This window comes from Carassius carassius, chromosome 47 (genome assembly GCF_963082965.1).
Source record: "Carassius carassius chromosome 47, fCarCar2.1, whole genome shotgun sequence".
NCBI classification, from domain to species: Eukaryota; Metazoa; Chordata; class Actinopteri; order Cypriniformes; family Cyprinidae; genus Carassius; species Carassius carassius.
In genome coordinates, this window is record NC_081801.1 from 7,340,397 (window position 1) to 7,354,710 (window position 14,314).

At 37.3% G+C, this 14,314-nt stretch overlaps 1 protein-coding gene across 2 annotated transcripts in view; it reads right to left on the bottom strand.

The window, feature by feature from the left end:
- The window catches only part of LOC132130319 (splicing factor, suppressor of white-apricot homolog), an 88,291-nt gene that overhangs the window by 51,114 nt on the left and 22,863 nt on the right, over nt 1-14,314 (bottom strand). For both annotated transcript variants that reach the window (XM_059542003.1, XM_059542004.1), the window contains exons 8-10: nt 13,861-14,134; nt 13,594-13,767; nt 13,374-13,467 (exon numbers count right to left, since the gene is read on the bottom strand). In XM_059542003.1, the coding sequence (XP_059397986.1) occupies nt 13,374-13,467; nt 13,594-13,767; nt 13,861-14,134 (542 nt within the window). The remainder of the gene's footprint in view (nt 1-13,373; nt 13,468-13,593; nt 13,768-13,860; nt 14,135-14,314) is intronic.

Here is a 14,314-nt window from a genome sequence, read left to right on the forward strand (position 1 = left end):
AGGACGACAATAAAAAGAAAGACAGAGAGATAAGAGATAGAAAGAAAAACACAGACAACACATCCCTCAACTTGTATGTGAAACATAAAACATTTCTACAGCCATGCAATTACAAATGAAGTCTATGGAGCAAGGCATCTACAATGGAAGTCAATGGGGCAAAGCGTTCACAATAGACATCTATGAGGCAAGGCATTAACAATGGATGTCTACAGTACAAGGCATTTGCAGTTTAAATCTACAGGGTAAGGCATTTACAATGGAAGATATGGGACAAGACATTCAATGGAGGTCTATAGGCAAAAGGAGGCAGAAAAGCAAAGCTTTTATAGCAAACAATACTTTTATAGCTTTTATAGCAAACAATACTTTTATAGCATCTGTTAACCAACGTTAATTTCTAAATGTAATACATTTGTAACATTTCAAGTTGTCTAAATCAACATTTGACAACGTATTATGAATAAACATGGATTAGAAGAACGAGTGTATTTATAAATTAAGCCCGTTTCACACATACTCCGTCTGCAGTGCGTATGCGTTGCGTATTTTTTTACGCACCCATGTTAACGGATTCCAGCGTTCACATTGCACGCGGTTGCGGTCCGTCAATGCGTTCCAGGAGCAGTGCATCTGCAACAGTTCAGTGATCGTTTACGTACAGAGTCTATTTTTGCTGTGCTGCATGCACTGAATTAAAGGGACAGCGCATTGTTCGCGGTAAAAATTAACATGGATTGACACAGAAATGCAGTCATTTCACAATAAATGTATAATAATTAAAGCCTACTGTGTTTTGCTTGTAATAAAGATTTTAAAATGCAAAAGGCACGAGAGTCGACTGTTTCTGTCGGTGGTAAGTTTTAATTTTAAATGTTTGTGATATCCTAACAAGTAGGCTAATGTTGTGTTTAAATGTGTTGCAGCTTGTTTCAGCAACTTATTATAAAAACCTAGCAGTCAAATGCATGAGTAATATGTTGTTTATATTTGAATTTAAATATGTCTATGGAAGATTGTTACTGTACTGTGATGAAAGAGTATCACAACACTGAAAAGCTTTTTGATTTGTTTTTTTTTGCATGATTTGATATCAAAATAATGGACAAATGTTGTGTTTTGTGACTTAAACAGCAACGGTCAGTATCGGACTGCAAACGCGTCTTCTGTGAAAGCACAATGAGTCCAGCACCACATACGCAATGCACTCGGCCTACATACGCACTGCAGATGGATTATATGTGAAACAGGTGTTAACATTAAGTTTTTACAGCTTTTTTTTTTTAAGATTAAAGTTGTTGAGCTTTAAAGAATTAAAAAAAAAGAAGAGTGAAATCCATTTTGACCCACCTTTACAAACTGAAATATGAAACTAAATAATTTAAGAAAATAACCACTGAAACCCTTGGGCGCTCATACCGTAAGACTGTAATAATCAAGGCTTCGATTAAACACACTGGATAATTATCTTTACAATTAGGATAGACATAATAAAAGGAGGTTATGGAGTACAAAATGCTCGGATTGACTGAGAGACTAATTACAGATATGATCTATAATTGATGAAACAAATGCTCAAAGACAAAGACTCAGCTCACAGGCTTAAAACAGAGGTTGGAGTTTGCAAATATGCCTGCTTAATCACCACAGAAGTGAACAGGAAGAGCTGCTGTTTGTTCTTGCACTGCCACTAATGGCCTGCCAGTTGCAGTAATTACAGACTGTGCTTTTAAAGTAGGTACAGGAGAATATGGAAGTCTTGGGAGTAGACAGAAAACAGATACCATAGCACCTCAGTTGGTCCTTAAGTGAACTATGTGAGAGGTGAGACAGGAAAAGAGGAGAAGCAAGCATATTGCAAGAGAGTGTGAGTAGGGGTACATACAGAAAATGACAACATCCATGCAACTATACATTATGTGTTTGCATGGGAATACACATGAAAAGTCTTCACATTCTTTACAATTAAGGCCATGTCGACACTTACAAGAGTACGTTTTTTCTTCTTCCATTTAAAAAAAACAAACATCCACATAAAAACACAAACACATGCTATGAAGCACTGTCAAGAGCATGCCAAGCCAACAGGTGGTGATATAAATCTCAACCGTAAAGCCATTTTGGCCCATCAAAAGCCTGAAAAAGTTTCCAGTAGGCGGAGATAACAGTGTAGGCTCCAACATCACAAGCCCAAAACTCTGTTCACCCTGACAGGCGTTTTAAAAAATGTATTGTTTTATTGACCTGGTGCTGCATATAAGTGTGGACGAAGCCAAACTGCGTAGAAAAAGCTGCGGTTTTAAAGGAACACTCCGACTTTTTGGGACTTTAGCTTATTCACAGTATCCCCCAGAGTTAGATAAGTCCATACATACCGTTTTCATTTCTGTGCGTTCTGTAAGTGTTATTTGACGCACCCACCGCTAGCCTAGCTTAGCACAAAGACTGGATGTAAATGGATACTGGTAGCATAGTAATCCCAATAATTGACAAAATAATGCAAACATTTTCCTATTTACATGTTGTGATCTGTATAGTCACAGCGTGTACAAATAAGGCTATATGAGACAGAGAGCATGTTTAATCGTATAAATACTGGGAACTATATTCTCACTAGGCGTAGGAGCACAGCTAACTTTACTTGGGCGGAGTGGCTACTTGGGCGGAGTGATTAGCGCAGCACCCGAGACACGCCGTGGTGAGGAGAAGAGAGTTCGCTCAGAGTTGGAGTAATAGAGTCAGCAATTACTAGATAGTAGATTTATAGTGTACAATCATGGGTGTTTGCTGTATTGTAAAGAACTGCGACAATAAACAGGGGAGACCAGGTATTACTATGATGTTTCATAGAATTCCAACCACAAACGCTGACCTGATGAATCGATGGCTACTTGCTCTGGAAATAGATCCAAACACACCTGAAAACACCATCACGAAGTATTTCGTTTGCTCTGAACATTTTACTGTAGACGACTATTTTGAAAAAATGCAAGTTGCCACACGGACCATGAAACGTGTGCTAAAGGATACAGCCATCCCATCGATAATAAAGACAGGACAAATTGGATCACCTGTTGCTGCGGTAAGTGTTCCGTTATGTTTTGAGATGACTAACATTAGCCATACTGTAACAGTGCCATGCTAATGTAATATAACCTTAGTAGTGACACTATTACGTGAATAGGGGGTCCGTGTATCAGTGTATCCCCTTTATTGTTATTATTGTGACACACTGTATGCAATGGCTATACTACAATTTCATTGAACTATGAATGATCATTATAACAAAATCACTTACTTGGTGGACAGCGGACCATTAGGTTCACTCGGCATGGGGCGTTTCTTCCAGTTGATCTTGTCACAATGGGAAAAAAAAGACAACTGCCGGGTGTATTAGGGCAGAGAAATCTTCCGTGGTAGTGACGCAAATATTTTGATTGTCATCAAGCCTTGACATTGATGGCAATAACCGGTCCCATTCATTACAACAAAGGCACTCGGTTTCTGTCGGCATAGGTTGTCATGTTCCACATTTACACCACCAGTCCGTGTTCGTTCTGATTCTCCCTTCGTCTTACAGCTTCCAAAGTTTGTAACTCCTCGTCTGTGTATTCTGGCTCAAAACTATATGGTTCTGGATCTTGGTTTGATACACAGTAAAATTCCTCTGAGTCTGACAATTCCTCAAAGTCAGCCATGATCACGAGTCACGTCTAGCTAGTTAGTCACGTTTGTTTTGTTTACGGTCTCGTGTGCTGCGCTAATCACTCCGCCCAAGTAGCCACTCAACCCAAGTAACGTTAGCTGTGCTCCTACGCCTAGTGAGAATATAGTTCCCAGTATTTATACGATTAAAAATGCTCTCTGTCTCATATAGCCTTGTTATTTGTACACGCTGTGACTATACAGATCAAAACATGTAAATAGGAAAATGTTTGCATTATTTTGTCACTTATTGGGATTACTATGCTACCAGTATCCATTTACATCCAGTCTTTGTGCTAAGCTAGGCTAGCGGTGGGTGCGTCAAATAACACTTACAGAACGCACAGAAATGAAAAAGGTATGTATGGACTTATCTAACTCTGGGGGATACTGTGAATAAGCTAAAGTCCCAAAAAGTCGGAGTGTTCCTTTAAAAATACCCACGTTCTTTTGGACAGGGCCTAAATAAATTCAAGTTAACTTCTTTCAAAATGCTTTCAAGAAACATGTCTTAAAGGGTTAGTTCACCCCAAAATTTTATTTTGTCCATGTTCTACTCACCCTCGAAGCATCCTAGGTGTATGTGACTTTCTTCTTTCAGAAATATCCAATTGGAGTTATATTAAAAAATGGTCCTTGCTCTTCTAAGCCTTTCAATGGGGTAAGAGGGTACATGTTGTCAACAGTTCAGAAGGCATGAAATAAAGTGCACGCATCTGTAATAAAACGTCCCTCACACAGCTCCGGGGGGTGAATAAAGGCCCCATGTAGCGAATCTCCCATGTGAGAGATGTAGTCATTGAATGCATCTTGTGCCAAAGCAATGATAATTGATCCTCAGTTTAGCCCACAAAGACTTCTGTTGTGCTCACTGTGTGAAGAGTTTTGCAAAAGTGACCTAAGTGTTGAGAAAAGTGCCCTAGCGTCTGTAAAAAAAAAAAACTGTAAACAATAAAATCAAATAAAAAGTACATGAAATATTGATTTTGAAGTTGAAATTATTTTTACATAAAAAGAATGCACTGTGCTACGAGAGAGAGGAAACTAGCTATCTAGGAAACTGGCTGCCAGGGACAACATTCACATATATAAATCAGTAGCCATTCTACAAAAATATATCGGAATCAAGTATTCAAGAGAGCAGTGTAATAAGCAGAAGATATGCTCTATTGAATTCCAGAAGAAAGCTCTGTGCAGTTCAGAAATCCTTCTAATACATAAAAGTAGTCGCTCAAGAGTGGAGGATGGAAATGTAGTATTGTGAAGAGAAGAGCATTTTGATCAAATTTTTAATAACGTTATAATGTGAGGAAAACGAAATGGGTATATATATATATAGTTGTTGGTGGCAAAGATATGTAAGACAAATGAAATATCAACCCGCTCCTTCCCATTACGTGCAATAAGAAAGCTAAAAACATTATATTAAAAGATCAGTTATATGGAGGTCTGGAACTGCAGAGAAATGTTTCCACTTTTCATTAAAAGCAGCTAAAAGGCCGACCATTTCATTTAAATATGAGTGCTTGCCAAAACCTTTAAAAGAGCAGCATTTATGTCTTATGGAAAAAATTTTAAACTGCAAAAGCCTTGATTATAACAAAGGGAAATATTAACAAGGACTTCAGCAAAAATATACTCCCCACTCAGGTTGCTAGAAGAATGCCACAAAATAACAACTTAGTCAATTTCATTCAAATTAGCTTAGAGAATCATGATTGAAACATCAAATAATTAGACTATTGGTGAAAGCAGAGAAACAACGTCATGCTATCATCTGACATACTCACCAGACCCTGTTTTTCTTTGATAAATACATTAAGTGCCATCCTAGAGTTGTTTTAATGGAAAGACATATAAGGCTTGTCTGAGAAAGGTCTGATAAGGAGAAATAAAACAGGGCAATGGGCTCCGGAACAACCATTACCATGTTTAAAAAGACCTTATTAAACATAAGTACATGTTATCCAAAGAGAACACTTCAAGAACTGTGATAATGGCCAAAGCAGACAGTTTTAAATATGAGACTGGGTCGCAATTACAAAAATCGTGACTTTAAGAACCTTAAACCTAAAAAACAATTATAAGCACCCAAACCATCCAGGACAATACATTACCCTCTAAAAGTCAAGCAATAGCAGTCCCTGAGAGTCTACAGACACCATTCTGCCTTGTAAAAGCTTTTTACAACTCAAGTACCCTCAAATATTTCCAAAAAAAAAAAAAAAATTCTACTGAGTGGGGGGGGGGGGGACACATGTGGTTAAATATAGCTGATTTAAAGCAGTCAGACTTGAGATGGAGAAATCTGAAACAAATGTCACTCACTTTGAAGAGGATCCCAGAACATCAAGTTTAAATTCTGGCTGAGACTGACGAATTTACAGGGATGCTGAACTTTGCAAATCATGTCAAGCATCCTTGGTGAATGCTGAATAAGTGAGGAGTAATAAAGCAACGTCATGCAATGCAAAAAAAGATTTCTGGGATATCAGATTGTGATGGGCTTGACACTTCCTCTGTCCTTCCTCCGGATTTCTATCCTCACCATGCAAATAAAAGTCCTCCAAAATGACTTAAATGAAAAAGCACTGAAGTGTGCATGAATGCAGATGCACTGCAAACTCGCTTCATCTGACAATGCTTTGACATGGTTCAATTTTTCTAACAGTTTGCTCTGATGACGTGACAAAACACGCAATTTAAGATATTAAACTAAATAATCATGCAGAAAAAGCATAATTCATGAAGCAAAACGTTCTGCAACTCCAGCCTTAAATTGACAAATTTAACTGGCCATAAATATTACCGGCCATGAAACTGTATTTTGCCTAATCTTGTATTTCGCATAAAAGAAACTGGAGCATTAAGCCACATATTAAAAAATAAATAAAAATGTAGTAAAAGTGTAGTACTCTTAGCACTATTTGCTTGCATAAGCCACTTGATTTGATACTTTGCTTGATCTTATGTAATGATATTCAGACATTTTAAAACGGATTTAAAATTACAGTTGAAATTTACTCACCATTTTAAATACTTTTTTTGTGTTCCATGAAAGAAGCTCAAACATTTGGAATGACATGAGGGTGAGTAAATGCTGAGCAAATACTTTAAGCATTCAAGTGAGTCCAAAATGTCTTGGGAGCATAACTTGATCACTCTTTCAGATAATGCTTAGCAGCAGTCCAAAAGTGAGCTCAATGGATCTCCAGAATTTACTAACTACCCAGTTAATTTGGGGAATGCATGTCGAATTTTATGCACCCAAAGGCAAAGCCAAAGCTTTAAGAGTTTGGGAAGCAATCAGCACATCCGCTGCTGGAATGATTGCCACCCAGTTGGAAGTACATTCAAAATGAATAAACAACCAAAAATTGCACCACTTATCATTCAAAAAGTTCTGAACAACTGAGGGAATTAGCTAAAGCCATAGCCCAACTCTGTCTCTGGACACAATATTACTGGCAGGGAAAGCAAATAACATCAGATTATGCCGTGAGCACAGCGTTGTTGAGTTGATTGCGACAATTAGGGTTGGGCGAGATCTACAAATTTGGCAACGGACACGGTCTACAATGAAGAATCACAATGGACAATGACATCGGCGGGGGTACCCATCCCTACATACAATATGTGCAGAGCAGGGAATTTAGAACCGCTGGTGTAAAGAGAGATGACGGAGGACAATGGTGAATGATTTGCAGATCCTCAGTACCACTGACACACATATAATCTTGTAAAATGTGTGGAAAGTACCACCGCTTCATAGTATAAACAGTACATGCGATCGCGAATCTCAAAAATGAAAGAGAAACTAAAAAGCAATCTAGCATTCAAAAAGGGGGGGGGGGCGGGGTCACGATGCCGGCTAAACATCATGATATCTATTAGCCATTGGCGATGGACGATGGCATCGACTATCGGCCCAACCCTAGTGACAATGGAACATTTTGTCTAATTTTCCCTCTAAAAAACTCTCCTTCCTCTTTTTCCTCAATGTTATAAGCTCTTATTTCCTTTCATTCCTTCTTAATTCCAACCTCCATATTTAGAGAGCTGTAGGCTGCAGTTCTAACATCTCTTTGGACCAATTGACACACTCCTAAAAATAAAACTTCCTAAAGTGGGTTTTTGCAGAGATTCCATTGAAAAAACATTTTGGGATACACAAAGAACCTTCAGTGAACAGTTCTTTAAAAAAAAAAAAAACATTTTTATTAGTCTTGAAGATTAGTTTATTAATCCAAATAACTGTTTGCCACAATAAAGAACGTTTTGCTGTGTTGAAAAGGTTCTAAGTTTCTCGATTGTGCAATGGAACGCTTTAACATTGCATAAAAGGTTCTTTAGAGGGAAAACTCACAAAAATTGTCATTTTTTGGGGGGGGGGGGTTGGTCATAGTTCTGGCCAATATGAAAAGCCCCTTTTAGGATCTCATTTTTAATTTGATATCCCTAGCTAGCACAAACATTAAAAGACCTCTATCAATGAGTGAACTGGCCAAACCAGAAGCTCTACCCTAAAAAAACACATTGAGGCATCAAACAGACAGAGTTTGCAGGGATGACTATGCCATGGCAACTGGAAAAAGAACTGATTTCATCTGAGCTCCCAAAGACTCTGCTTAGCCCTGGATGAAAGCAGTGCAGCACACACAAAACCACACATTTCTGACTTAAATACACACCGACAGAGGCACACAGCCAAAGCTCACAGCCGGCGGTCTCATTAAGGAAAGGAGGATCTTCAGTCGAACTGTTAATAATCACAGACTGTGGAAAAACAGCAGCTACAGACTCAGTTCAATGTGTATAAACTTGTCTGATACCAAATCTTACAATACCATCATAAAATCTCAAACCTATGCAAATTAAATCTCACACTTTGATTGGCTGCTTTTTGTTACTTTCTACCCAACAAGAGGAGTTTAAGTCGGCCATTCTATACAATATATGCAAGTACGTCTTCATTTCCATGGATCCGCTTTTTTTCTATTTTATTATGTTATGCTTCATCTAGTGGTTTCTGAACATGTAACCTCATTATGTATGTACGCCCATTATATTCAAGGTATAGTGAATATCAATTTGGTCATGCTGAAGTTGCCTAGCAACCTTCCATGGGTGTCCAGTCAAGTAACTTAATAAATATCCATGAAAGACACATTTACTATAATAGGATTTTTTAATTCGCCAGCTGATTAACACATATTTAATGTCTTACATCACTGTTAAAGTCTTTAAAAAAAAAATTGTGTGCTCTTTACATTTATGCATTTGGCAGACACTTACCTATAGTGCCTTGTATTGCATTAAAGTTAAAATTTTTATAAAAAAATATCTTAATTTGTGTTCCAAAGATGAACGAAGGTCTTACTGGTTTGGAATGACGCGAGTGATTAATGACAATTTTCATTTTTGGGTGAACCATCAATATAAATGAAGCCACATTAACACAACTGAAAACAGTCTGATTATTTCAACTGTGAATTTCACTTCAACGTTTTCACTTTAACGTTAAACTGCACACATGCAATATCAATTTAAAGCTTAGATGGGACATTATCTATCATAGGCTTACAAAATTTGTATTAGCCTCCAGCATGCGTGGGAGAAATACACAAAGGCCACTCTGAGCACTTACAGGCAGATGTATTCATAAAAACCCTCTTATTCTCATTCAATTCATTGGAACGCTCCTTATATTCAATAACACACAGCTGCACAGTTAAGTCGATCTTGCCTCTCAATCCATTAAGGATGACCAGTGAGTTAATAAGCAGTAATGACAGGCAAAACAAATAGCATAATGGATTTACAGCACCACACACACCATTAGAGAGAGAATACACATGACAACAAATAAAGTTAAAAAGAAAAAAAAAATAAGCCACCCCAAAAAAGAAAAAAAAGGGAATTAATAGCCCTAATTATTCTTTTCCTTCTTGACATCTTTTTAAGTCACCATGACTAATTGACTGGTAAATATATCAAAATGTCATTTTCTAGCAGTCAGCGGTCAAGATTGGCGTCATTTGCTGTTTATAGTCTGAAACCAGTCACTAATAAACTTGGATTAGCCTGAATACACACAGCGATGTTAAAGCTGAAGCGTGCAAATGGCTTTACCAAATGGATTTCCAAAAATTATTTGGTAAATAATTTTCCATTAAGCAAACAAATAGTCCTGCCGTAAACATAAACCTTTGGCTGAGTGTATAATTTAGATGGTTGCACATGGAACAGGCAATTTAAATCTGAAATAATTATGAGGAAAATAATAAATTCTTAAACATTTTTGAATTCCAGCAAAAAAATTACAACTACTGTAATCATTAATCAACAACTAATCACCATTACGAAAAATTCTTGAGAATCCCATCAAATTTAGCAGGTACAGGGATAGGAGAGATGCTTACACACTTTAGCTTTAAAGATTAATCAATGATTAATTCAATGTTAATTTAATTGATTAAGCTTATCAAGATTTATTAGAGATTTTTTTTAAACAAGCTCAATTTAATATTAATTTGATTTCAATTATTAAGATCAGAATAAACAAACAAAAACAAAAAAAGTCAACTATGAAAATTCTTCAAAATTCAGTCAAATTAAACTGAGAAGCATCCTATATTATATTTGCTAAAAACAGCTTCCAAATCTCTCTATAGTGTTAAACTAGAGAAAGTATCATCATAAACTGCTTCTGACTGCATAAAACCTCTACTGCTTACTAATTGCCCTTATATTACGCTCTTTACTCTGTTCTGAATTGCCTTATTGAATTACCATTAAACTGAATGGCATTATTGTATTGTACTGCACTGTTTCTACATTACTAAAGAGGACCAAAAGGCACTAATCTGCCCACTGCACTGACTTGTAATTTGTCTACATTAAGATGGGTTTTTAGGTTTTGCATCCATATTACAATCATTTTATCCTACCGGTAAACAAAAAACTATCACTCACAAAAGTTACCATCTTGAACGGTTGCTAAAACACTCCATTTCTCTCAAAATTCATACACTGCATTTGTAATACTGATGATCCTGAATATTTTTACTGATGCAAGTCATGCAGCAATCTCGAATCAAGGCTCTCTCACTGAAAACATGCGAAATTTATGAACAGAAATATACGGGGGTGAATCAGTAATGCAGAATCTGCAGAACTGACCTTGGAGAAGAGCCACCAAGTATTAACAACCTTGAAAATTATGAAACCTGATTATTTAAGTTGATGAACATTAATTTCTCAAACAAAATGAGTAGTTAATGAGATTCTTAATATGCCATTGTTTTATCAGCATCTCATTAACATGCAAAACCATTTGTCAGTATCAAAAGACAATGTCCTATGCATACTCAGAAGCTGTTCACACAGGACAAGGCTGTTTCTGTAATAAATTTTTAGGCAAACTATTCTTTTAATGTACATTTTAATTTAGCTGGCATTTGATTTATTTGATCCTCAGGCCATCCAAACTGTAGATGTGTATTTTCTTTATCCAAACAGATTCTTACTGACTGTTTGGGCTTATAAATTTGAACATAGTCTGTCTGTTACTATACACATAGTTTGTTTCTCAGATGCAGAGACAAAAAAAGTGATATAGCCAAAACCACTGCATATAGTCGCTCTTTAGTGTATATGCATGTTGGTATAATAATACGATGCCGCAATTATAAATCAGGATTTAAAAAGTAAAGTGAGAGTGACTCCTTGTTAATGTAGTATCAATGGGTTGTGTTTAGTATTTACAAGTATTTATATTTGTTTTATGTATGACCAAAGAATATGGGTAAATTGGAACCGCTTTATTGGGCATTCAGTTGTTTTACAGTATGTGACAGTTCAGAGATTAGAACAGATCTGAAGTTCCAAAACTTGTCTGAACACAAACCCAATGCAATAATGTCATAAATATGCCAATTCATGTGTGACGTCACCTTAGGGCTGGACAATTAATCGAAAAATAATCAAAACCGAAATTCATAACCTCTAACCGACGTAATTCTCCCAAGTCGTTTATTTCGGTTTTTTAATCCTGTTAGCAGTTCCCCCTTAAAAGCATACTAGCGCGTGTGTAGTCACATGACTCTGCTCTCCAGTCAGTGGCATAAAAGCAAAACACGGAGGTGAACGCCGGTTCAACACATAGTGATGGCGTGTGAGCGGTGAGCCTTGCGTCTTCACTTTGTCAGTTGTATTTGTTTTATGGTTTGGACATTCAAGCGATTAGATGATCGGATGTGTATTCTTATATCGAGCTACCATGTTGTGGCACGAACACTAATATAAACAGTAGCTGTGAAGATCGCGTGCACAGAGGAACACAGAAACTAGTTGTCAGCGCTGTCCTGTGATTTATCAGTAAAGTAGCTTAGAATCTCAAAACTTATTATAGCATGTTTGTGTGCAGCGCACATGAAGCACAAGCGCGTGCATAGAGAGCAGCGGTCGGCGGTCGCGCTGCGGGTTCCTGGTTTGTGTCCGTTCTGGGACTGTTCTGTGTATTTTAACTGTAGAAAAGGCTGTTCCAAGTCGAAACTGCGATACAGAAAACTACATCAGTATATCATCATAAACAGCCGTTTTTGTCTTACTTGAACGTAAACAGATGAAAAAGAAAACACACATGTACAGTATTTTTGCTTAAAGAGACAACAGCCTAATAAACGCGCTGTCTGTCATTAATGTTAATCAAAGAACAAAAGAAAATCATTCACTGATCTTGACCGAATATATTTAATAACTTTACTTGATTAATCTTTATTTTATTTATAAAAAGAAAACTATGCAAACTTTTAATTACAGTTTCTGTACCTGAAATTTAGTTTAATTGTATTTAAGATATTTCTTATTGATTTGTTTGTTCCTTTCTTATTACTTGTCTTTAACACTTTAATATTTGAAATTGATATTAATCTAGTTGTTTTTGCTATGGTATTTTTTTTTTTAATCACAGGCAAAATTCCTCTTGCAGTGTTTTGTAGGCTGCTGATTTTTGCTCATGTTATTCAGCTGCAACAGAATGCTTTGTAAAAATGTTTGACACCTAAATGTTTGACTTAATTTTTTTTATATTGGATTTTTTATCTTATTGGAATCGAAACTAGGAATCGATACGAATCGGAATCGATAAAATTCAAACGAACAACCCTAGTAAGAAATGTTACGAACATAGATTAAAAAAAACTGCTGATAGTCAATCATATTTACAGTACAAACCTTGTCAGTGAACTATGAGGGCAAAAACAACAAAACCGGAACAAAATAATCATTCATTAATCGTAATCGAGGTAAAATGTTCAATTAATCGAGGTTTTGATTTTAGGCCAGAATCGTCCAGCCCTACGTCACCTGACGCTACGAGTCTTTAAAAAATCCTGTGGGAAACACTGCGGTGATCAAGTGATTATAATGCTACATTTCTCCAAATCTGTTCAGATAAAGAAACAAATACACCTTGTAACAAATTACAACATTTCAGCTAAATAAATTTTTTTGGGTGAACTATTCCTCTAAGAGACCTCAGACAACAGCATCTGCTTAATGAATATACATGATTGTTATTAGTAATGAATTTTAAAGAAACAAAAACAGTGTGTGAGAGGGGAAAGAAAGGAGATGGTAAAAAGAAAGACAAAGCATGAAACTACCTCCTGCATGCTCAGGCCTTCTTTCTGCATGAAGTAGTGCTTTTTGAACTCGTAATAGGAGTTGTACTGGTGCCAGGACTGCAGGAAGTCAAACCTTTAAGATGCACACATACACACAGAGAGAGGATTATAGGTATTACATATTACAGTGATCTAACAGGAGTGGTGAGAACTTCGTGTCTGAAGGGTGGCTGTAACGAGCCGAAGCCAAATTGCTTACCGCGGGTCATTCTTGGCACGCACACTGCTCTCGAATTTCACCCCATTTCTGGCCACATACTCGGCTAGTTTGTCAATGACAGGCTGGATGTCGGGAGGAGGAGGGATGATGGCTGCGACAGGGGCAGCAGCCGCTGGCACCGTCGGTGCAACGGTGGTTTGAGGAGGTCGAGAACTGATGGACGAAAAGAAAAAAAATAAAGCCAAATATAGGATTTTTGAAAAATGTCAAGTCCTGCAGAAAGCAAAGACAGTATATGTTGCACACCTTGAAGTTTGAGGGGCAGCAGGAGCGGAATGGGAGAGCGGAGCAGACACAGGAGCTGACACTGTGACCGGACCTGCAGCAGGGGCTGATGGGATTGTAGCCGCAGGATCCAACAAAGGTGTAGTGCCAGGCGGAGGAGGAGGACCAGATGCAGGAGGAGCCGGCATCATGCCAGTGGGCAGCGAGGTGTAATAAGAGCTGGCATCAATCCCAGGAGGCGGCGGGGCAAGGCAGTATGTTCCATCAGGCAGCATACAGTAGCCATAGTACATTGCTGCCACATTAGTTATATGAAATAAACAAACACACACACACACACACACACACACAGAGTTACTAAATCAAATGCACATCCAATGCATGAAACTGCATAATTTTTTATTCTCCATTAAGTTTTTTTAAATGTCATTATCTTTGTTGCCAAGAAAATACATAAAAAGATTGTGTGAAATAC